The sequence below is a fragment of the Podarcis liolepis genome (genome assembly GCF_965112155.1).
Source record: "Podarcis liolepis genome assembly, chromosome: 2".
Classification (NCBI taxonomy): domain Eukaryota; kingdom Metazoa; phylum Chordata; class Lepidosauria; order Squamata; family Lacertidae; genus Podarcis; species Podarcis liolepis.
This window is the reverse complement of record NC_139555.1, coordinates 52,145,189-52,170,710: the sequence shown is the minus strand read 5'-3', so window position 1 is coordinate 52,170,710 and position 25,522 is coordinate 52,145,189. Positions and strand designations below refer to the sequence as shown.

Genomic DNA, 25,522 nt, shown 5'->3' with positions numbered 1-25,522 from the left:
ACAGGGAAAGCTGATGGCATTTCACCAGCCCACTCAGATTCTTCCTCTAAGGAAAGGAGACCTTTTTGCCTAGCTTGAGAAAGTGCAACACGGACAGCTCCCGTGAAACAGGCAGGAGCTGAGGCAGGCAAGGGAGGGGTGGAAGGAGGGAGGGAAGAAAGAGAGGGGGAAGGAAGAGGGGGGGAAGTGGATGTGGGCTGAGATGCAGGCAAAGGAAACACAGGAGGGAGGGAAGGGGGGATGGGGGTGGGCACAGCTCCTGTATGAGCAGATGCAGGAGGGAGGGAAGGGGGAATGGGTGTGGGCTGAGGAATAGCTCCTGTATGAGCAGATGCAGGAGGGGTGGAAGGGGGGGTGGATGGGTTGGAAGCAGGCAAAGGAGGGAGGGATTGGCAGGATTGTGCAGGAGGCAAAAGCTTAGGATAAGGAGGGGGGTTGTCTCTAACAGTTAGAACTGCAGGAGCCGTGGGAGACGCCTGAGAGGCCAGGGGCCCTAAGTTTGCCACGGCAACTGCGCACTTCTGCCAAGTTAGCAGACAGTGGATAGGAGCCCTGGGTTCTTCAAAAAAGGTTTTTCCAATCTTTTGCCAGGCCTCTACCCCCAAGGAACCTGCCTCAGGGTACCAGGGACATTGGAATGCGATCTCACCTAGCAATTGTTCAATTTCCTTTAAAGAAACATGAGCACCTGCACCTCTCTGTCTGACTAAATGAAGCAGTTCAGTAGCATGCACTTTCTGGGACTTTGTAAGCTCCCCCCCCATACTCACGGTGTAGCCGGCTAAGACTTCTCCAGTCGAGTGAAGTATGAGGCTGCGTGAAGGGATCTGGCACGTCGGGGTCACCAGATGTTGAAAATGAAAAATCACGGGAGACGAGAGAGGCAGGTGTAGCTAGGCGTCCGTCAGGGCGGGCCCTGAGAGCCTATTTTATTGAATATTGCAAGCATTGCCCCAGGTGGGCCTGTGGTTGATTGGTTGATACATACACACAGAAACTTGTAATTGGTTAACATAAGTACTAAGGCGGGAATTACATCTGAAAGGTGGGGATTACATGTGATCATTTATCATTGATGCTGAGAATCGGAGCCAGAACTAGACAGGCATGAAGCCTCCTAATTGAATTGTAACTAGGGATTAATTGGCACAAACAATATAACAATCGGGTTCTGTATGTGCGGTCAGCTAGGCATGGAGAGCAGGTACAGTTTGTTTTCCATGAGCTTGGGATGTCTGTTACTTAATGATTGATCATAGCATGAGACAATGTAATAATCAAGTTCTGTGAATGTGGTCAGCTAGGCGTGAAGAGCAGGTTCGTAACAGTGTGTGCAAAAGCAGGGAAAAACCTATGAGCAAGACTTCTTAAAAGCAAGAAAAAAGAGGAGCAAAACTTCCCCAAAATGGAGCAGTTTTGTGCAGAAAGAGACTAACAGTTATGTGCAGAAAGAAGACTTCCCTTTACGGGCACATGAGGCTGGGGGTCGAGGAGGGAGTGCACAGCCCCGTCTTTTCTGGCCGCCCCAGGACTTGGGGGGTCGCTCGTCGCTCTGTAACAATTACAGCATTCAGGGCTGCTTTCCTTATCCTCGTTGCCCTTCCCATAGCTCATCTAGAACCCCACCCGGACTTGAATATTGGCGGAGCGCGATGAGTCCGCTCCGCGCCAACCAATCCAGAAATTTTGCAGCCTTTTGCAGCAGGGGCAGCTGTCGGCGCGTCCCAACGGAGCCTGCCAGATGGCTATCGCGATAAAAGCCTCCTGGGAGTCTGCGCCCTCCTAGCCCCGAGAAAGGAGGCCTCTGATTCCCAGCATGCAGCGGGAAGGCATGACGCAAATGCTCCGCGACGGCAACGTCACCAACAGCTGCCGCGGCGCGATCAGCAGAGGGTGCCGCGGCGGCGGCGGCGGCGTTGCCACCATCGCCCCTGCAGCAGCAGCACCTGGCGGGAGCGAGGGCGGCGGCGGCGCTGCTGTTCCGGCGGCCCGTCGGGCGGCGCTGGGAGGGCCGGGCGGGGGCATGGCGGAGCCGGGCGGGGCGTCGTCCGGCACGGGCGGAGGCGGCGGGAGCTCGTCGGGGCCTGGAGCGACGGACCCGGCCTCGCTGCCCCCTGGCGACGCGCAGCTCATCGCCCTCATCGTGGGGCAGCTCAAGAGCCGCGGCCTCTTCGACGCCTTCCGCAGGGACTGCCTGGCCGACGTCGACACCAAGGTAAGCGCCCCTCCCCGTAGCAGCCCCGCGGAGGGTCTCTGCAGGATCGTAAGGGGAGGCCTCGGCTAAGGAGTTGCCAGGATTACAGGGACTTTTCTTTTTATTCCCTTATCCTCTCTTTTCCCTAGTCCCCACCCAGCCCCGTTATGGAGGCACTCGCCCCAGCCAACGGGGTCAGCTGTCAGGGATGGCGAGAGTTGCAGTCGCCGGGCTTCCCTGCCTCTTCGGCTGGGGGAAGCCGACACACGAGTTCGCAGGAAAACCACCTCATAGCCTGCACTGTATCCCCTCTGATCCAAACTCCCTGAGGTGGGGGAGCTTTGCTGGCTCTTGTGGTGTGGTCTATTCTGGGAAAGGTATACACAACCCCAGACAAAACATTTATTTTCCTTTGGTGGTCACATGGCTTGCATCTTGTTTTTGTGTTTTGTGCAAGTCGGAGTACAAGATACACCCATGTTAACATTCTTATGGGGTCACAGAGGTTTTGGAGCATCTTTGTAGCTTGTCTTTGGCTTATAACTTCCTGTATATGTTTCCTGGGGGGTGCTTTATTATTATTATTATTAGGCAACTCTCAAAAAGAGTAAAATAAACCAAAATAAATACATTCCAGTCCATGTTACCACTGAAAGGACTATAACTTAGTGGTAGAACTAGAGCATCTGATTTGCGGGCAGGTTTAATCCTTGACATTTCCAGGTAGGGTTGGGAATGGTTCCTCTCTGAAACGCTGGAGAGCCATTGCCAATCAGTGTGGACAATACTGAGCTAGGTAGACCACTAGTCTCACTTGGTATAAGGCAGCCTTCTTTGAACATTGAGCAGACAAGCATCATATAGTGGTGTCCACATCAACAACATGGTTTTATTCCTTTGTGTTTTGGAAGTTAACCCCACTACATTCAGTGGCCTACATGTAAATAGGCATAAATGATAGTCTGTCTAAGCCTTCTAAAGGAGGAGGAGGAGGGTATGTTGGTCCTGTAATCCATCAATATTTTCTGGGGGATGCAGGTACATAGATATTGGCTGAATCTCATTGAACAGGGTATTTAGGTGTGTAACCCACAACAACTGAATTTTACCATGGCCTCGCAGACACTGATTGGAGTTTAGCTGGAGTTTTATTCCAGGATTTCAATGACAGAGCTAGTTGATTATGGAAAAATCAGTTTAGGATATTCCAACTAAACATTAGGAAGGACTTTCTATCTGTAAGAACTGTTTAACAGTTGAATGGACCAACTCAGGAGGTGTTGGAATCTTCTTCAACTTTGTAGTATACTTATTCTACGGTGTGTGTGCTCATGTAATTTTTCATGGCTACATTCATATTTGGTTTTTCATAGGTAAAAACAAACCTGCTAAAGGCAAATGACGCCAATCCTGTTGAAATTTAATTGTAGGGTAAATAAACAAGTGTGTTTCAGTGTGGTGTCAGTGGTCTGTGTGGATTTTGAAAGAAACACTTCAGGATTATATTAATTGAGCTATTTTGTTTAGCCAGCCTACCAGAATTTGAGACAGAAAGTGGACAACTTTGTGTCTACCCACCTGGATAAGCAGGAATGGAACCCAGCAATGAACAAAAACCAGTTGCGGAATGGCTTGAGGCAGAGCGTTATTCAGTAAGTAAAAGCTGCTAAAATATGTGACAATAATGAATTGTTTTTTAACTCATGAAGGTAACCTTCTACATTTGCACAAGACCCCTAAATTTTGATGGGATTGTCTAAGAAACACTTCTGGTAGATTGTGGCTCTCCATCCATTGAAATTACTCAAAATTTCATTGCTAATCAACACCATGTTTCTTCAGGAGTGTCACTTGTGGCTGTCTAATGGAGATCTGCACGCATCCACAGCTTTAAGAGGGAAAGAACATCTGATGAACTTGCAGTCTTAGTTCTGTTTGCTTTTACCAACTTCCAGCATGAGATACAGTAGCATGATGAGCTTAATGTCACTGGGGTTGGGGTGCTGTCCAACAGAGTGAAGTAGTGTTTTGCTCCTTGAACTATTGCTGTAGTGTAACTAATCCAGTTCACTAAACACAACGTGTTCTTTGCAAACACGTTCTTCCCTAATTTTGTTGAAGGCCAGGCTGGGTTAGCTGTATGTTCAATGTACATAATTTTAATTTTATATAATAAGCTGCTGTGTTCCTGACTGATAGTGATAGGATTCAAGAAATGGTTATTGAAATGTGCTTAGAATGAGAGCGGGAGGTGACTTGCAAGCTTTACGGAGTACTTCCATGAAGTTGCTTGGAAGTCAGTCCCATTGTATGCAGAGATGCTTTTTTCCATATATGTGTGCATAGGGTTGCAGCCTTAATTTATTAATCTGCATTATGGCAGATTAGTTATTTAGAAGACTTGTAGCTTGCCTTTTGGCTACAAGAGGCCGCATGGTGGCGTACAAAATTTAAAACAAATACAGATATAAATCATAGTAATAGCACAATAAAATTAAAAAGAACTAAGTTAAAAACTAAAGCAGTACTGAAAATCAGCAGAATTCAAAGTTAAAATGATCCCTAATGCCTGGTGAAATAAGGTAAAGGACTCCTGGATGGTCCAGGTCCAGTCAAAGGCAACTATGGGGTGTGGCGCTCATCTTGCTTTTCAGGCCAAGGGAGTTGGCGTTTGCACACAGACAGCTTTCGGGTCACGTGGCCAGCATGACTAAACCGCTACTTGCACACAGAGGACCGTGACGGAAACCAAAGCGCACGGAAATGTCGTTTACTTTCCCGCCGCAGCAGTGCCTATTTATCTACTTGCACTGGCGTGCTTTTGAACTGCTAGGTTAGCAGAAGCTGTGACTTCATACAATTATTGAAAAAGCCTTTCCTGCCAACCATCTGTACCTCTGAAAGCAAGGAGTGCAAGGTCTCTGACAGTCATAAAACAGCAGACAGACTCTGGTGGAAGATGGTCCTTTGAATTGCCTCGCCTCAAATTATTTAGGAATTTATTGGTAATCACCAACACCTTAAATTGTTCCTGGAAAGAAATCAAAAGCCAGTGTCTTCCAGTAACGTGGTTACTACCTTTTGTACTTGCTAAAGCTTCCAAACAATTTTTAAGGACCACCTCACATGAAATATGCTGCAAAAATCCAGCCTTCGTGTGGCCACATCTGCTGCTTCTTCAAAAATGATGCCGCCAGCACACTAGTTGAATCAATGCAGAGACATGCAACAGCCAGATTGCCTTTAAACTGCACTTCCTTTAAAGGATCAGGTCCATAATCTAGGGGTGCTCCTTGATCTGGCACTGCTCCTGGGTGCTTTGGTTGCTGCTGCACTCCTAGACTACAGACTTCGGGGGGTTCTGCCCACATACAATCTGTGGTAGTGTTCAAGCAATGGTTCATTACTTCCATTGGATGAAAAAGAGAAAGCTGGGTGTTATATACATTTGGCAATATCATATGAAACTTCACCAGGAAGTGGTTTGACCATGACAGTGTGATCGCTTGGACAACCCTTCCTGTGTTTTCAAACCATCCATTTCATCATCACCAAAGACTTAAGTTGAGAGTGTACCCTGCTACATGTATTGTTTGATGTCAAACTGAGGCAGCCCCATGGCTGCCATGAAAACCATGAAATCTAGAAGTGGTCTTGGCATGAATACTGGAGAAGCCTTCATTGGGGTGTACAGTCAGAAGTAAATGAACATGGGCTGTAATAATTATGATGAAGCTTAAATGTAAAAATGACAGGGACCATTCACAAAACAATATTGCTAAAATACCTGACATCTGGGCATTGAGTGTTGGCATTAAGCTGTGAGTGTCGTCCATAGTTGCAGTGAACCTAGAGGGTCGTACATAAGTCTGTCTCAATGGCTGTATGACTCCATCAACATAAATCACAGCTTACATGCTAGGTATTTCTCTTGTATGATAAGCTCATGGTAAGTTATTGTTGAAACATCCTGAGTTGCATTTATAAGCCATCTTCCTTGATGGAGGCATGTTCAGGTTAAAACCTCTAGTTCCATAATTTTCAATTGTGAAGTAGGACAGTGAGGGCTCATCCACAGGTCCAAGTGTTTTTGCTCCCCCCCCCCAAAAAAAACCTTCTCTTATCACTAAATTGGAGCAAATGTCAGTATGCAGAAAACACAATTGACGTTTTGCTCCAATTCAGCAGTAAACAGTGGATTTCCCCAGAGCAAAGCAGCGGGGTAGCAGGTGTGGATGAGCCTTGAGACAGTGGTTACTATGAGAGCTTTCCCCAGGCCATCTTGTAGTCAGATTCATGTGCCTCTGAAGTGGTTCAGCCATGGAGCAGAAGTTGCTTATGCATTGTGCTCCATTGATTCTGTAACAGGTTGTTTTGCTGCAAGCAGTCAATGGTGGGGAGACATGCTAAGCTCGTCATGTCCTGGTTGACTTCCTTGCTCAGTTTTTGTTTCGAAACATGTTGTGTACACCACCAGCTGAGTTCAGTTCTCTTTTGTTTGCCTTCATTAATTCTGGGGATGCACAAATGCAGACACTTCCAGACAGCCTGTTTAAATGTACAAATTTGCTTGTTACCCCATTTCTAGTGCAGTTAGCACATCACTTTTCTCACTGCAAAAAGTCCGGTAAGAAAGGTGATCGGAAATTAGGCTTGAAATTGTGGGACAACAACCCCTAGCTGGCAGTGCCATATAATCTCTGCACAAACGTGAACGTTCAATAAACTGGTGTTGTATAACCTCTGCGAGTTTTGCATGACTATATTGGCATGAAAAGCAGCCAGCCTGGAAGCTCCTTGTGTCTCCATCTGCTACTCTAAGTACCCAGGGGGCCCTGCAATGAGAGTATTGCTGCAGCTGTAGAGGGCCTGCCCACCAGGCTGGCAGCACAGCAGCACCAACCTGCATTGCACGTAGCTGCCATTTTTAGTACGTGGCACAGTGCACAAGCTGCAGGAGCTGGAAGAGCATTGGAACAATCTGAGCCTGGAATTTGTGCCAGGCCAGGCATGCCCTTCATGGAGACCAAGTGTCAGAGACTTCAGATCTTCTTAAGTGCCCACGTAGACTCAAAACAATATTGGCTGTTTGGGTGTGTTTTTTCTACCCAGGCGGCTGCTTCCCAACGGCTGTGCAGTGTCTCTGTGTTTGCCTCCCCTGGCCTGTTGCAGACATGACTTAACCCCACCAGACAGCCCATGCCCTGCTCTTTTTATCCAGCACAGCCTTGAAGTAATAAGTCGCTTTTTGGTTTCTGACACTGTTCCCAGAAAAGCTCTTTGTCTTGTGTTGCTTGTGTTTATTTTTGTTTGTCTTGTAAAAAGTGCCGGTGTGTCTAGACTGGCAGATGTGGGGAGCAGCTGATCGTGGCAGGTCCTGGGGTAAAGGCCGCCTTTCTGCTTTTTCGTCATAAGTGCACTAGCCAAAAAGATCACCTCCCCTCATATCCCGCCTATCTCCTCCAGTGTGATGTTTTTTTCCTCTTGTTGATGCCAAGTCAGGTTTTATTTGCTGCTTTGTGTGCCATGGACACCCTGCAGTGGCTCCCACCCAGCGTACATTTTTTTAAAGCACTTGGGTGAGCAGATGTCTGCTGCAGGTTCTGCTGGGGCCCTCAAAGGCAGCTGGTTCAAAACCTCTTGGTTTTCTTTTCACCGGGTAGAATGCCTGTGTCTAGTGATACAGGAGCTACCAAAAGAGCCATAGTTCACACCATGTTAATGCTAATTGCAGCTGACATGATGGCTGTGGAGGGCTCCAGTGGGGGGAAGAAGGGAAGCTTTCTGGAGGAGCTGAATGACTCCTTTGTCTCTGCCGCAGGTCGGGGATGCTGGAAGCTGGAGTGGACAGAATTATTTCTCAGGTGGTGGATCCAAAACTAAACCACATCTTCAGGCCGCAGATAGAGAAGGCAATTCATGATTTCCTGGCTGCGCAGAAGAAAGAGGACTCAGTGCCAGCTCCTCCCCCGGAGCCGGAGAGTCAGGATCCTTCCCCTCCATCTCAAGATGCCTCGTAAGGTCTGGTATTGCCGCTTCTCTCCCTTCCCCCTCTGCATGCACTTGCAGCCCTTTTGTGTCATCACTCATGTGAAGAATGTCAATGGCACTAGCTAAAAGGCCAGAACATGCTGGGCTAGTGCCAGAATTGCTGCGAGAGGAAAGAACAAGCTGTGATCTTTCAAGATCACAAGCCTCCTTAACGGAATATGATTAGAAACTTCACTTTATTCTTCCTGGCTTCTTTTCTTTTTAGCAGCAATGCACCTTCAAATAGGTTATGGACCTACTTGGATTACTGAGGAACTGCTTGGGCACAAAAGAGTAAAAGATATGCATAAGGAAGATGCTATCTGGAAGATCTGGGAGCAGAGGCTGGCTCTAATGAGAGTCCATTAATTCTGTGGACCAAGCAGTTCTTGGAAAATGGGGAGAGCTACTTCAGTTTATTTGCAGAGGCATCTTGCTTTGGTTGATTTAAAGTGCAATCTTATGGATGTAAAGCTACAGGTCAGGCAAGCTGTCTGAATAATAAAAATTGCTAGTGGCGTTCTTCTATCCCAAGATGCCATACTTGGCACTACAAAACTAAACATTCTGCATCAAGAAATAAACAGCTTTGAGGGCCAAGCAGTACATAAATTTTATAAAATAAAATAAGAAGTGATGGATTCTGCTGGGGATCATAATTTTTTATTGCTTTGTATCCTCTCCTGGTCACTTAGGCGTTCTGAGGTTGTGCCATCTTATCCTCTAGGTCTGCCTCCCACAGCCTGGTGCTGTCCAGATGTTTTCGGCTATAATTCCCATCAGCCCCAGCCAGTGATCAGGGATGAGCGGAGTTGCTGTAAATCAACTGCAACCAGGTTGCAGAAGGCTATTATAGCGTGCATGCCCACAGCAGAAGCCAAATGGCCATGGAAGAAATGGATTGGGCAGTTTGCCATCTCCTGTTAATAGAAGCCTACCAGCAGATAATCAGATCTAACTTGCCCTTCTGTAGATGGGTTGACTGTGAGTGGACAGGTGGACAGGCACAGGGCCTGGCACTCTTCAATGCAGAGGAGATGGTCTGGTGTGCAGAGGTCCAGAAGTGGAGAGAGAAGGGAAAGGGCTGGTCTCTGACATCATGCTTTATGTGCGTCCAAAGTCCAGTGCAAGGTCTGACCCACTTCTGGGCTCAAAAGAAGGGTGGAGATTCTCCCTGACATCACACTGTGCATTGGAGGCACTCTGAAGCTGCCATCGTTGCTGTTTTCAAGCCTCTCATTACTTGCCACGGTGTTGGGGATGGGATCCTGCCCCTCACTGATAACCACAGCTTCTGGCTTTGGAGAGACTATATCTGTGGTTCTCTGCCCTTGTGCCAGTGCTGAAATTATGTCTTATTGCCACTGCATGCTGGTGCACAGGATCAAGCTGAAGACAAACTGCAACCAGCTTTAAGGTGGATTCAAGCCCCTTTTGGTTTTTTCACTACTAAATTTAAATCATGCAACTTTATGGTATTTGGTGGCTTCAATTTTTGTATGCTCACATGAAACTCCCAACTAAAACTTTAAATCCCCAAAAGATAGCAGTCTCAAAATTGGTGCAAGTAACTTTATAATTAACCAGCAACTGTCTTTTAACTTTACATTAAGCACTAATTGTTGTCTCTTCCTTTTGCAGTGCATTTCTGACGTTAAAGCGGCTGCAGTTGCAGAACCCAGACTGAATCTGGCAGTGGGCTACATACATATCTGCAGGAATACAGTTTGTCAACTAATATCAACCGTGGCTGAAGGGAGGTTTTGGCAAAAGTCACACGTGGTTTCTACGTAGTGCAGAGGGATTGGTTAAATGTTGAAAATGTATTGCTATGGGCAGAAGTAGCATGTGTCTTCACTAATTCTGTATTTGGGGGATTGTTGCCACCTTTGTGGAAGCGGTAGGGTGAAAAATGGTTCTGGTGTGATATTAGTAAAATTGACGGTGGTTGGGATGTAGCAATAGGAATAAGGGGGTTTGGGGTATGCTTGGTTTCCTGGGAGGCTACAGTCTGTTGGGAACCTTTCTAGAGGGGTTTGGACAAGGGAGCGTTCAATGTACGAGCATGAAGCCGATCATTTACCAGCAAAGGATCACAGAGTGCTAGATGCTTACTTAAATTCAGTAATAACTCACAGTGCCCACCTACCTCTGACACAACTGTATAAATGGTCCATTGTTGGCTATCTGGGTATATCTAGGGACAAGCAATCAAGCCTCTGTCAAATTTCTGGAAGTGGTATGCACCATGCCTTGCAGCTCGGCTCTTTGGCCAGGCTGATCAAGAAAGTGTGTCAAAGTGAGTGTGGAGCAAGAGACTTCTTTTGTGAGCCTTTCAACCGAGGGAATGTTCTCTTGCCTGTGAGATTCTTCAGGTGCCTGTTAGAAGCTGCTTAGAGGGTTGCATAAGCTCTCAAGTAGGCATTTGTGCTCAAGTATTTGACTAGCAAATATCCAGAATTTTTTTTATAATAAAATACTAGAAAAGCCTAGTTGTGTGAGAGATTTTCTTTCGATACAATTCTTCTCATACCCAGGAGGTGATGTGCCAACACAGTGGTCTCCACTGAAAGATAATTGTCCACCTTGAATTTCTTCAGGGTCTGTCAGGTTGCAAAGCTTTAAAAAAAAAAAATCAACTTCTCGATATTTGAATTACTATTATCATCACATTGTGTTTCCTTATAGCAGTCCCTTCACTGTGACTAGAACATAGTGCTCTCTATAGAAAGCAGCGCATGAATATTTCTAATATTCACAGAACAATCCAAACCCTGGCTGGGGAGCAGTTAGGCAGAGCTGAGCAGTGGATCAGCAACCACATCTGAAGCTCTGCCACTTGTAACAGCCAGAGTGGGCAATTTTGTTAGTGATTTTTGCTGCACCAGCTCCAAGGTTGAAATGAGAGACACCATTTGGGCCCCCTCTCAAGGGAGATGGAGCAGCTTTGGCTCCTTGGCTGACTGTTCCACCCCTGCCCTTATAATGATTTAAGTCAAAGACCTACACTTGCTACCTCAGCTGCCTGCATTTTTCGGGGGGCACAGCAGTGGCCTCTGCAGTGGGGGGGGGGGCGCTGCTGGCAGTGCCCAGTGGAGGGATGCTTCCAGCAGCCCAGGTCTCAAGGTTTAGGATTGCTCTTTAAGGAAGCAAGTGATAGGAGAACGCACAGAGGTGTTATTTAAGGGTGGGGTTTTTTTAAAACATTTTAAGAGGCTGCAAACTTTGGAAATATTAAACGTAAGAGTCAGGTGTTTGGTACGTGAAACTTCCTGACATGGATACAAAGGAATGTGTTATGCTTCAAGCAATTTTTTTTTGCACAGTGTATTTATTTATTGTGTTCTGAACTGTTTTGAACGTTAATTATTGTAACTCACCCTGGGATCTTAGGGTGAAGAACAGGTAATAAATCAAAATAATAATAATAGTAGTAGTAATAATAATAATCAGCAGCAGCTTGGGGAGATGGCTACTGCTTTTCAGTTGTAACAGAAATTCTTGTGTATCTGCCTAGAAAGCAGTTGACACCAACAGAGTTTCTCTCGAGACATGTCATTGCCCATGCACCTGAAATCTGTGCACCTAGTGCCAAATAATGACATGAAGGATCATCTCATTCCCTTATATATCCAGTCGATCACTGTGCTCCGCAGGTGAGGGCATCCTGCAGATACTGTCTTACCAGGAGGTCCAAGATTGGGATTGGACCTACCCTTTGGAATTTCCTCCTGTTAAATATTAGACAGGCGCCTTTTCTATTGTTTTCCCCCAGCACCTACTGAAGACCTTCCTCTTTTAAGTAGAGGGCTTTCTCAATCTGCATGTGCTGAAATTGTTTTTAAAATGTTTTAATTGTTTTGTGGCTTATGTATTTGCTGTCCTGGGCTGCTTTGGGAGGACGATGAGAGATAAATTTAATTACTGAACTAGAAATCCAATAAATAGTGGCAAAAAGTAGAACAGGAGGAATTCTCAATTGGTTTAACAATAGAAGTAACAAAATGCCCCCCTGCCCAAATTATATTGCTGAAATGAAAGTATGAAAGCTTGGTTTGACCAGGAGTAGATTTGTGTGTGGAAGGACTGTGAGCCCTGCTCAGTTCTGCCACTCCTGGGCTTGGAATTCTTTAATTCTAAGTTTGTGCCTTTTATACCAGGTTCTGTTTGGTGGGTCTCAGGGTTCTAGGTCTGTTTTTGACGATGTTATACTAGAGTAAGTATTTGTAAAGTGATATTCTAATTTTGGTAGAAGGCTTTGGATTCAGTTAGAGTAGAAGTGTATACGTCTGTTTTTGATTTGGATTTCATTTCAAAGGTAGGGTATTTTTAGAAATGGGGGTGGGAGTTGGTTGATAAAAGTACAAGTTGCTGTATCAGAAACATAATGCACCTGCACTAGATTTGTAAAAGATATTCATCCACTTCCTCCTTTCATAGCCATGCTTTCTTTATGCCAGCCTCAAATCTCTGCTTCAGCAACCTTGAATTGAAAAGTGGGGAGAAGGGAGTACTTCTTGACTCACGTAAACCATGTGAAAGTACTGGTTGCCCTTAGCCAATTCTTTGGCAGGTTATGAAGTGTCCCAGTAATTTGTCGATCCCTTTCACTGATCTGTGCAGCCTGGCCCCAGTGGCTGAATATAATATCCAGTCCATGGACCTGGCTTCTCCTCCCAAGTCTATTCCCCCCCTCCCCTGTTCATATATGACCATTATTCAATCTTGGTTCCCCTCCTTGTCCTTTCATAGCAAGGTCCTTCACCTTGTGGGAATCCTGCAGAGACTTGGACTATCCCAGCAGAGTAGCTCCTGGCACTAGGCAGCTTCCAGATACCATTTTTTGCTTTCTTGGTATCTCTCACTAGGGTGGTATGGGAAATGCTTTCAAAGAGATGGGAGTGCAAATGCTCAGCTTTCACAGGAGCCTAATGACACCTTGGCTTCACACTTGGGACTTTCCCTTTGTCCATCCCGGCATATGCAGGAAGCAATGCTGTTGAAAGGCTATACGTGGCTTAAGAGGAGGGAGAAGACTTGGAGGAAGGTCATAAGAACATTGCAAGTTGCCTTGTCCTGAGTCAGAGCACTAGCTTGTCTAGCTTGGAATTGCCTGTGCTAGGCATGGGGAACATGTGGCCGTCCTCCAGCTTCCGTCAGTGCCTGCTGGCATGGGCAGTGGGTAGAGATGATGAGAATTATAGTTCCAACATCCAGAGGACCATATGTTCCTTAGCCCTGGTCTACACTGACTTTACAGTGGCTCTCCAGGGTTTCAGACAGGTGTCTTTTTCCAGCTTTATGTGGAGATGTTCTATGAATCATTGGTTATTTACTTTGGCTCATAAGGGGCAAAATGCAATCATCTAAAAATTCTGACACCACCTTGCATTGCCTCTGAGGAACTAAGCAAATAAAGGCACCCAGTGTTGATGTGAAATCACTAAAGAAGCTGTCTTGCATTTAACTAATGAATGCAGATCAGGTTTCCTTAATCTTTATTCCATGCTGCTAGTCAAAAGAGCAGAATTGGGGAGGTGGTTGTGCATGATCTTTTTATCAGACCCTGGATTTCTACGGCATAGAGGAGGAATAAGTTAGAACTTACGTATTCCAAGGCCCTTGTGTAGATGGTGGTGAAGGGTTTAATAGCGTCGTAAATCTGACTGTTGGCTGAAGTCTGTCCCTAAAAGCAGCATCACACTTCACACAGTGAGCATTTCTGCATGCCCACCAGTGTTAATTAATGGGGGTTAAATTTGGAAGGACATGCATACTTCTTTTAAACACTTGAGAGCACATTTCCAGGAAACCTGGACACACATTATTAGCAGCTAAGCTAAACTGCACCAATATGGTATATTCTGCTAGGCACAGTCATGCTGTCTTTAAAGTTGAGTCTCAGCTACCTATCTTTGTCAAGAGTCATTCTTACCCAAATTGGTCTAGACCATCTAGACGAGTTTATTCTGTTCAGTTGATGCCACGTTTTCCATCCTTCTACGCTGTCCTGTTATATTTTGAGATGGTAAGTGCTTGGGTGAGGACATCCTATAGGTGAAATGACTAGAAGTGGTAGGCCCAAGTGATGCTGGGTAGAAGAAAAGGAGACCCCTTTTCATGGTTTCTGAGGGATTTGAAAGAGTAGACCAACCAAGGAGAAGAGAGGAAGGCAGACTCCCAATTCTTCTGACATGTTACCAGTCGAAAGAATCATCCTGGGTGAGTATACCTGCCTAACAGTTTAAGAAAGTAATCCTAGTCCTACACATGTTTAGAAATAAGCCATTTTAGGTGCTGGGGCTTGCTACCAAATCAGTGTGCATGCTAAGGCTGCAATCCTAACTGCATTTAATTGAAAGTACCATTGAATTTGATTTATTGGAAGAGCAAATGTGCTTAAGAATGCAGTGCAAAGCCAAAAAGTAATGGGCCCACTCTGTCTGGCCTTTAGCCCCCACTGAAGCATCTTGGAAAAGTTGCTGACTTTCTTCTGTCTCCTTGGAAAACATCACTAATTATTGCACAATGAAAAACATGATGCAATTTAATATTTTAACATCTAAATATTTAACATTGACAGTGGAAGCCTGTTCTACAGCCATCCAAGTGGATTGCCTAGGGCAGTGTTTCCCAACCTTTTTTGGGCAAAGGCACACTTGTTTCATGAAAAAAATCTCGAGGCACACCACCATGCCAGATGGGGAAAGGTCACTTTTTACTTATGTAAAAAAAAATAAAAAATAGTAACAGCATAGAAGGTAATGGTTAGGCTAGCATCCCTCTTCCAAATATGCTAGGTTTTTATTTGCAGGGACTGTTCTACATGGGAAAGCATTCAGCACTGTCTTTCTCCCATCTGCCATCTGAATTGGTACTATTCTGGGTCAACTTACTCTGCTGCATGTGTAGATGAAAATGGCACCAAGTGTGGGGGAGGGGGCAGAACAGGTTTCAGATACAGGATATTAAGCATACACGTACTTCAGATTGAACTGGTTGCTTGCTTTGCAAGTTTTCATTTCCCAAATGACTGCCTTGGCAAGCGCAATACCTACCAGGCTCAACGCCGGTCTCGCGCTGCCGCTTCCCGCGCTCTCAAGGACCCGGGAGGAGGAAGGCGTGAAGGGAATCCCGAAGGCGTGAAAACCTCGCGCATGCGCAGGCCTTCTGCCTGCGACAGCCCAGTAGGCCGGCCGAAGCGAGCGGCGATGGGATGTGGGAGGGAGCTCGCTTGCCGCCCCGCGTGTGCCTATGTGGGGCACGTTACAGCCCCGTGACGTCAGCGCCACGCAGGCAGCCAGGCAGGCAGACGGCGAGAGCCCCGCGCTGGGCGGCCTCTCCTCGCCGCCGCCGCCCCGCCTCTCGCCGCCCGACTCGTCTGCCTCCCTCCCACGGCACACCAGGCAACGTCTCGCGGCACACTAGTGTGCCGCGGAACACCGGTTGGGAAACACTGGCCTAGGGCAACAGTGAAGGACTTTTAGAGCAGCCGGTTTTATTTATCTGTGTCATTTGTATACCACCCAACTAATGTCCTCTGAGTGGTTAACTATAAGTTAAAAACCAGAAAAACAAACAAGAGTCCCTAAAATTAATACAATCACCCGTGCTAAAAAACTGAATACATAAATTAAACCACCACCAGCAAACTTACACCACACAGCTAAGTATTGAAGATCTTAAAGTACCTGGGGAAATAAAAAGGTTTCAGGTCATACCAAAAAACCAAGGGAGCTTCTCTGTGGACGATGTTTCATAATTGGGGCACCCCTACCAAAAATGCCCTTTCTCTTGTAGCCACCATGGAGGGCACTGAGAAGAGCCTCTGAAGATTTAGGGCCCAGATAGGCAAGTTTACAGCATTTGAATTCCTCTTTCTGTATAAAGACTGAACCCCCCCAGCGGCCATGACAGCCATTCTGTGGCTATGCCCTCAACGCTTTTTCAAAATTCCAAATATTGGGTCAAAAAGATTGGGAACCCCTGGTACAAGTTGATCTATTGACAACAGCAGAAATATCTAGGAGGTTTCGTGGGTGACATGATTGTAACTTTTTCCAGCATTCCTGGGAGCAAAGTGCTTAGGTGTGTTTTGTGATACCCAGGGACAAAGTAGACACAAAATGGATGAAGCTTGGGTCTTAAACTAGATGTATTCTTGGGTAACATGAAATACTTGGAGGTGATAGATGATGATTGTTGTTGTTGTTGTTGTTATCCTTGAAGTCCCCCCCCCCCCGCCCCAGATTTCCAAGGTTGTGAATCTTGTAATCTTAAAGGCATCCTCCATGACCCCAGGCCTTCTGATAGGAGCATCCTTTCATATTCTCAGTGACTTCTTGGAAATCTGGATAGAAAGCTTTCAAGGACTCCTTGGTTTAATGTGCTTTGTTGTTGGCATCTGTCTGTCTCGGAAGACAATGGAGTGCACCTCCGGGAGTGAAGGCAAACTGCTGTATTAGCAGCACTGAAGGGACCTCCCCAGGGCACAAGCCTGGGCAATGTGTATGGAGGTCCTGGGCTGCCCAGACATCAAGACCCGTCTCTCGGCCTCCCTGATGTGGTCCAAAGGAAAGCAGAGCAATACATTTGGCAGGAGCTTGGCTGCAGGAGTTGCCAGAAAGAGGTGTGCAAGGCACCATGACCATCTTGGGGACTCCACTCTGGATTTGTGTAGGGTTTACTCCTTAGCTTTTTTTCCTTTTTCCTGAAGATATCCCGCAAAGCAGAGGAGGTTTAGGATCAGAGTTTTCCTTCTAGGTGGGCTACTTTCCCAGTTGACAAGCCCCACCCGCCCCTCACTTCCCTCTACAGCATGTGCAGAAATGGCCTTCTTGACCATTGGATCCCCTCTTGGTTTCGTCCACCAGAGCCTGTCTTCTCATGCAGGGGAAGTCCCTAACTCACCAAGGGTTTGAGACCCATCGGCTACCCTCTCCTGGTTTGGCTGGCCAGTTGAAGCCATTCTCAAGGTGTGGCTGCTATTGCATACTGACAGCTTCTAGGAACCTCAGGTGAGAGCTAAGTGCAGGGTTGGGACCAAAGGTGTACAGACTACCCCAGAAGGAGCATGATGTTTCTCCCACCAGAGGTACTACCCCTCCCCTAACACTCCATGCACCCCAGTGTTCTTTAAATGCTTAACATTAACTGCACTTCACAAAGTACCGCTGCACTGAACCTGTATTTGTCATGGTACTCTTAGCTGGCTGTCATGCCAAGTGAATTCTAGCTCCGTAAACTAAGCATACTCACATGGAAGTAAGTCTCATTGATTATTTTTTTCAGTTGGACTTGTAAGTGTGCTTAGAATGACAGTTTACATGATATTTCTGGAGCAAGAGCCATGTATACAAAGTAAGTGGAGCCATCACACAGAGAAGGTCATTGAGTTGGCAGTTTTACATGCGTCTCTGATGTTCTCTTGGGTTTTTCTCTTTTCAGCGCAGCTCAGGAGTGGGAAGGGTTTCTGTTCCCCCTCTCCCCCCCCCCCCCACCGGTATTTCCTGGGCAGCTGGTGAATCGGCCATTTATCTTGTCTGTCTGGCTTTTAGCAATGGCCTAAATTAAATAGGACAAGCCATGTGAGCACTGCGGCTAGTCTGCAAAGATGAACGAGTCTTATCAAAGGTGTAATTTAAGAGGTAATTGGTTGCTTTCCTTGGAAAAGGTGCCTGAGGAGCAGACAGATAATATTTATGGGTTGTGGCTCACAGGATCAAATAGGCCTTTTTCTTCCTAGAATATTTCTTAGGTTCTAATTGAAATGGTTCCTGTTTCTTTGAGCGGTCATTTAATACCTTGAATGTGCTCACTTGGAAGAGCACGCTAATAGGCCTCAGGAAGTTGCTGCATTTTTTCATCGGATACATTCATAACGCGAAAGGGCTTAAAGGATTTTCTGCCTTCTCAGCTTTCTCCTATCCTGGCCGTATGTATTAACCTGCCGAGTCACAGCAGACCAGCTGTGGATTTATTTATTTATTGGCAGAAGCTCAGCCAGTGATTGGGAATTGCATTTCCAAAAACCAGCATAATTCTTTCAGTTGGTTCCATCTATATTCACAGATTGGCTGATTGCAAGGTCATAGATCTTGCTAAAAAAAATCTCTCAGTACATCAAATGGAAAATTTAACCTCCTTGAAGGATGCCTTTTTTTTTACTTCTTTCTCATTCATACTTTAAGGAAATCTTTTGTCCTTCCCTTTATATTTTAAGTGTGACAAATGATGCTAATGTGCATTTGAAGCTACAGAAATGCAAAAATTTTAATGTTTATGAAGTTCATCGACATTCTCCTGGTACCTCCCATTGCAGGCTTTAATATTTTTCTTTTGGGGGATAAATGGTCTGAGAGATGCCCTATTCCTCAGGTTGTGGAGATATTCTCTGATCCAAGTGGCTGACAGACTACCCCAAACATTCAGGTATTTAACTATTTGGATAGGTGGGGTGCAGCGTTCTTGGGTTGTTTCTCACACAAAAATTCATTCCCCTCTCTGTACTGCAAGGATTTGGAGAACCTTCCTGAAGGCCACATGGAGACAATTACATCAAGTGGCAGTACCTGAAGAAAGGTAGACTGGCACTCCTAATGCCCCCCTTGCTTGCTTGCTTGCCACCAACCAACTACTGCATCTGCCTCAGAGTGAGGTAATTCTAAGCATGGTGACTCATGAGAGCAGCTCACTTTACCACTGCTTTTGCCCATAGCTTGTAGAAATTCTGGTTAAAGTTATTTTAAAATTGGGTTTTAAAAAAGTTTAAAATACAATTTCCAGCTGCGGTGACAAAAGAGCAGCAGCGCTCTGTTCACCTTACCTACAAGGCCTTGCTAAGGGAGAGTGAGGCCTGAAGGCCACAAATGCTGTCCTCATTAATGGGGCAGCAAAACAATAATCAGTGGGGAGAGGAGGAGAAGTGGGTAGAAGAGGCATTTCATAGCTAAAGCAAAAAGTCAAAATGACTATCCTCTCCTATTATGTTTTCTCATGCACAATACATGAGTTAGAAGCAGGGAAACGGCACCTTATCTGGAATCTGCTACCTTAGGCAATTGTTTCAGGGTAAGAATGACCCTGTAACAGGGCAGGTTATTGTACACTTGACTGGAATTAACACTGGTGCAGAGGGCTAAGAATAGAAAGGAGCTGGTATCTTTTGTCCTTATTAAAAGGAGAGCATGTGCTGACTCAGCGGCAGCACCGGCTCAGCTGCTGGGATGCACATTCTGACACCCCACAGTGGGTCACACTTTGGTCAAGGATGTCACAGTGATAGCTAGTGGGTTATGCTAATCAACTTTCTCCAGCTGGCTCTCTTGGCAAAAGCACAGCCTTCAGAAATGAGTCAGCTGGAAGCCAAGCATCGGACCCACATTTCTGTGGCTTCGTTGATGAGTTGTGGATACAGAAGCTGGTACTTTTTATGATGCACAGAAACTGGTATTTTTTTATGATGCTCGTCTCCTAGGACTCCCCTCCCCCCCAACCTAGCTTCAATTAAACCAAGATTGCCTTTTCCCTGGAAGGTATTTGGGGTTGTCTACTGCAGTGGTGCAGCTCCATGCAGTTGGTTGTGGGTATCTGAATGCAGTGGGCAACTTGAAGAAGTGGCCGGAGTAAATATTTGAAAATCTAGAACAAGGTTGTAATGGGTGGGGGAAGCTGAAGGGTCTTTTTAAAAAATGCAGGCATAGGAAGGAAGGACACATTTGAGGGTGTACTCAAAGTATTTGTACACGATGTTTGACTGCAAATAGTATCAGACAGTTTATATAGTAGTTGGAGTAATATGTAGGCCATTCATGTAGACTGAGCAAGGGGGTTGAGGGTCTCTTTGGTTGCTGTAAAACGCAGGATCTGCTTTAATAAATATAATGGGAGGAATTCAGCATTGTGCTAAGGTGATTGTTCCATCAGGGCAAGCATCTCCTCCCTCCGCCACACTGTTCCAGAGATTCCCATTTTGATAGGACTACTGATAGGGCGGGGTACAAATAAATAAATAAATAAATAAATAAATAAATAAATAAATAAATAAATAAATAAATAAAATAATTGAACTAGATCACTGTCAAGGGCCCCTTCCTGCTCTACCATTCTCTGGTTCTATTCTCTATGGGACCATTGTTCCTCTTCCTTTTCCATATGCAAGAGGTGCTAGCCCTGTTCAGAAACCAGGCTAATGCATGAATGGGGAGCTGTGCCAAGTGGCCACCAACATCACCCCAATGTCCTAAAGTGCAGTGTGAACTGCTGCATGAAGGGTGCCTTCACATGTGAACAGCTGTACTCATGAAGGCTGCTGTGTGATGGGTTAGCTGATGCACATGATGGGGCCTGCGTACGTAGACTTCCTCCACTGCAGGGTTAGTCTGCACAATGTGCAATGTCAGTGCGGCTACCTGCTGAAGCCCCATTCTGCACCCGTGCATTGGGACTCCTGTGTGAACATAACATCTTAGTAGGGCTATTGTTTCAGTGAGATAATAGCATGTTTTTATGTTTTGAGTACAGAGGCAGATTTCTTCCTTACTGATGGATACTTCAAGCTTTGCTTGTGGGACTTTCTCCTCACTGTGATAATCCATCTTGCCATTTCCCCCTTTCTAAAACAAAAACTGCTACTCTGGTGAAATCCTTGTCTGATTGTGAAGCCTAAAGAATAGCTGTAGTCATGAGCAGCTGTACTGCAACCAGCCATAAGAGGGAGATAAGATATCACTTGATTTTTCCTTCCTCCATCTTGTACCATTACCTGGCTTCATTTAAGTAGCTGACATGTACTGTTGTAGTGGCATTATTAAGGGAACATGCATTGAGCACGATTAACTTTAAACACTGAACGTGCTGTGGTAAATTAGCCAAATTTCGTCGGTGGACAACCTGTGGCCCTGACCTCCATTTTCTAATGCCTCCTGAAGCTGCCCCCCATCCTTCCATCCCATCAGCGTTCCTCCCTCCCTGTGGGCTTCTGCTTTACTTCTCCTGGTTTTTAAAAGTACAGTTCATGTCATTTCAGGACAATCGGCAGTCTTTTTATTCCACGGTAATTCATTTAGAAACATACTTTCCTGGTTGTACGGCATGGGGAATCTCCCTCAATCTTCAGTTATACACATGTGTGTTTAGATAGGGATCGCTTTTACTTGCTTTCCTCTACGCTAACTATATTAACTTGTTGCACTGATGGAAGAAAGGGAAATCCTCTATATTCTTAATGTGAGTAGCCCCATCAAACCCAGTGGGGTTTACTTCTGCGTACACATGCCTATGATTTTTAATTTTAATCTTAGGTAGCCATGGTGAAAATGGAAGCGGTGTGGTTCTTATTTTGGATTCATTTAATGCATAACACTTTTTTTTGTCTCTGGCTCCACCTCAACAGCTCTGGCTTTGCCTGTTGCTGGCATGCTGCCTCCAGACAGATCACCCCCATGGGAATGTGTCCCTTAAAGACAAAAGGCTGCCCACCCCTTGGCTAATTTATCATTGTACACTGTCTTGGTGGGCCATTTTGAGGTCTGAAAGGCAGCATAGAAATGTTTTTCTATAACTAAATGAAAAACAAAATAGCCATATTAAGTTAGAAGATGTTCCAAGTATTCCAGTCATCAGATGTTTGGCTCAAGTAGTACTATAACTCATTGGTCGTCCCCTGTGTTGGTGACACTAACTCGACGTCAACACAAAACTGAACCTTTTGTCTCGTTGGCCCAGTCCTGTGGAATGTTCTTCCCATAGAGATTCAGCAGGCGCCTTCTATTCTAACCTTTAAACAGTTCCTGGAAATTTTTCTGTGCTGCCAGGCTTATGCACGCAATTAAGAAAACCTCTTCTTTAATAGTTAGAATCAAAGATCGCCGATCAACTATGTGAGTTTGTGTTTGTGTGTATTTGTTGTAAACTGCTTTGATATGTTTTTTCATGAAATGTTGTGGTATGTGGGTATTTCCACGAATAAATGCTGTTGATCTATATGGCCATGTTGCTGCAGGGTTATATGTGGGATCTGCAAAGCACTGAGCATTAGATGTTGTTTGTAAGTTAATTTGCACATTCTTGTACATATGGAGGAAGTTTCTGTATAAAACATTTATTTGCAGTATGGAGGAAGGGATCTATGGGAGTGGATCTTTGATGATAATTGTATCGGTTTGTTTCTTTGTTTGCTTACAGATTTTAAAATATTGTTCTTTTAAACAGTATCAACCATGTACAATATGAATCAATATTCATTAACACAAAGCAAGAATACAAGCTAAAACAATATGAGAGCATCTAAAAGCATGTAAAATAGGTTTTCATAACCAGAAACTATTCTTTCATTTCCTATGAACCTAAGCTGGCCGCAGACCTATGTACACATTTATCTGGGACAGAATAAGTCCCATTGAACTCAATGGGGCTGAATTCTGTGTAGACAGTGTGACACACACCTCCCAAACATATTAATTCCCAAACCATCTGTCTGTTGGTGGGTATAATGAAACAGTCCTGAGAACCCAGAATTTCAAGAGCTAGCCAATCACCTTGAGAGGACAGAGGCTAAAACAAACACTTTCTGCACCATCCTCCCAAATATAAAGGCTCAGTGCTGTGGCTCAGATATTGAGAGTTGGCAAATTTGGCTGCATCTGAATCTACCCTAGAACTTCTCAGCAGAAAGCCATGAGGAGAGTCTGTCTGAGTAACCTGAACAGGAAGGAAGAATGTGAGAGGATATGAGGAAAGAAGGGGAAATAATGAAAGGAACTGTTTTGTCCTGCTACTGGATCTCAAAAGAGCTGTGCTAAACAATGGGCGTAAGTGCTGAAAACCAAACACAGGATCTGACTCAAACCTAGACTCATTGTTCCCAGGGGCCTTTTATGACAGAGTTGGTGATTGTCTATAAACTTTGATGTGCTGGCAATTAGTTCTGCAATGAGTGCCCAAAGTTTGGCAAATGTTCAGATTCTGAACTAATTCCAGTCTTAAACAAAGCTTGTGACAGTTCAAAACCTCAAGAAGAAAAGGGCTACATCAGTTGCCAGTTTGTTTCTGGATCCAATTTAAGAGGCTTACATTAATATTAAAAGCCTGAAATGACCAAGGTCCCAAATATATGAAAGGCCACCTCCTTCTCTACAGTCCCTATTAGGTGTTAAGATCAGCAGAGATGTCTCTCTTGGTAGTTCCACTACCCTCAGAAGTAGTTGAGGTGGGGATGGCCCAGGAAGAGGGCATTCTCCACAGTGGGCCCAAGCCAGGGAATTCTCTCCCTTTAGAGTTGGGTCTGGAAACATCCATCACATAGTTTTTATCATATGCTGAAGAGTAACCTCTTTACCCTGACTTTTGATGCATGGCATGAGATATATTTTAGGACCCACCCTATTCTTTTGACTGTAATTTGATTCAACTATTTTTAATATGGTATTTTTAATGGTTGTTACTTGCCTGTGACCTCATAGTGAAAGGCAATGAGATGATGAACATGACAATGAGAATGACAATAATAATAAACAATACGTAAGTCATCTAAATGTGACCCTCCATATTATATGTCCATAAAGTGAGGCAACTGCTGTCATATTTTTGTCCTACTCATTGAAAGGATTGCAAGGTAGCAAGCATAGTTTTCTCCTTTTCCCCTCACAAGTCTACAAGGTAATCCAGCCTCGGAGTTAGGACCCACCTACAGCACACATTTAAAGCACTCCTATTCCACTTTTAATAGCCATGGCTTCAACCAAAGAATCTGGCAAATAGTTTGTTAAAGGAGCTGAGAGGTGTTGGGAGACTCTCATCAAGCTACAGTTCCCAGCATTCCTTGAGGGAAGCCATGACTCTTAAAGCTGATTCTGTCCCAAACTCTGGCTTGAAAGGATCCCGATGACCAGTCTCAGCCACGAATGACAACTCTCTCAATTATCTTACCCCCTCAACCCCCAAAGCTGTAGTTGTTTCAGATATTACAAATGTGTTAATATTGCCCCCCCCCAAAAAGGTGGGGAAAATCCTGTGTACATGACCAGCACACACTCCCAGTCAGTATTTGCCTGGAAGTACTAATGGTACTAAAGGGACACGGGTGGCGCTGTGGGTAAAACCTCAGTGCCTAGGACTTGCCGATCGACAGGTCGGCAGTTCGAATCCCCGCGGCGGGGTGCGCTCCCGTTGCTCGGTCCCAGCGCCTGCCAACCTAGCAGTTCGAAAGCACCTCCGGGTGCAAGTAGATAAATAGGGACCGCTTACTAGCGGGAAGGTAAACGGCGTTTCCGTGTGCTGCGCTGGTGCTGGCTCGCCAGATGCAGCTTGTCACGCTGGCCACGTGACCCGGAAGTGTCTGCAGACAGCGCTGGGTCCCGGCCTATAGAGTGAGATGAGTGCACAACCCTAGAGTCTGTCAAGACTGGCCCATACGGGCAGGGGTACCTTTACCTTTACTAACGGTACAATATTTATATTATTGCTTAATAGTCATCGATCCTGTGGCTCTCCCAGATGTGGTCAGATTTCAACTCTCATCAACCCCAGCCAGCATGACCAGTGGTCAGGGATGATGAGAATTGTAGCTGGGCCTCAGGTTTCCCATCCCTTCATTACTGCTTTAACTTCTCTCGAAAGGTAAATGAGGATCATCAGTTGGAGGGACTTTCTCATTCCTTTTAGAAATGTTCCAGCCTCTGTTAGATATGTATATGCAGAAATGTTAAAAACTATCTTTGAACAGTGGTGCAGAATTGGGAAAATAAAGGTGATGAAACTCCTAACTGCCGCATGTCTTGCTCATGCTGTCACCTGCGATTGCAGACATGGATACTCCAAGGTAGGATGTTTACTACAGCTTTGTGTGCACTGGATTTATCTTCCACAGATGGTGATAAATGATGCTTCCTGGGCATAACAATATCCCTCCTCTTGCAGTCTGTGTCAAAACACATGTCGTTCTGCATCAAAGACTGGGAAATTAGTTTAAAAGCATATTTTGATGAAAGAAGGGCAAGCATTTTGGACTCGTTGACATTAATGACTGGAGAATGAGGCCAGCAGACTTCCCCAAAAGAATTTAACTCCAGCTGGTACCCATTCCCTAGACTGTGTTGTTCTTGGATGGCTCAGTTAGCAGTGTAAGCAAGTTCAGGGCAGTTCAGGTGTTGCATGATTCTTATATGGAAAAGCACCTCACTGTTGATTAGATAGTGGGGACCATTCTTAAACACTGGGGATGAAAGTAAAGAATACATTTGCATACCCTTTAAGGCTTTTTAGGTTATTATAAAGGGGGGGATTAAATTTTTCTAAATA

At 45.2% G+C, this 25,522-nt stretch overlaps 2 protein-coding genes across 4 annotated transcripts in view; one reads left to right on the top strand and one right to left on the bottom strand.

Moving 5' to 3' along the window:
• The window catches only part of LOC310697348 (uncharacterized protein), a 330,617-nt gene that overhangs the window by 112,100 nt on the left and 192,995 nt on the right, over window positions 1-25,522 (bottom strand). The gene's annotated exons all lie outside the window — the stretch shown is intronic.
• The window catches only part of BOD1 (biorientation of chromosomes in cell division 1), a gene marked incomplete at its 5' end in the record, with an annotated part of 61,647 nt that continues 37,941 nt past the window's right edge, over window positions 1,817-25,522 (top strand). Inside the window, 4 exons of one of the 3 annotated variants that reach the window (XM_083483899.1) lie at window positions 1,817-2,215; window positions 3,722-3,846; window positions 8,016-8,210; window positions 9,866-10,716. In XM_083483899.1, coding sequence (XP_083340025.1) covers window positions 1,817-2,215; window positions 3,722-3,846; window positions 8,016-8,210; window positions 9,866-9,911 — 765 coding nt within the window. In that variant the 3' untranslated portion in view covers window positions 9,912-10,716. Of the gene's footprint in view, window positions 2,216-3,721; window positions 3,847-8,015; window positions 8,216-9,865; window positions 10,717-25,522 lie in introns of those variants that run through there. The other 2 variants (XM_083483901.1, XM_083483900.1) reach the window with 2 other exon arrangements.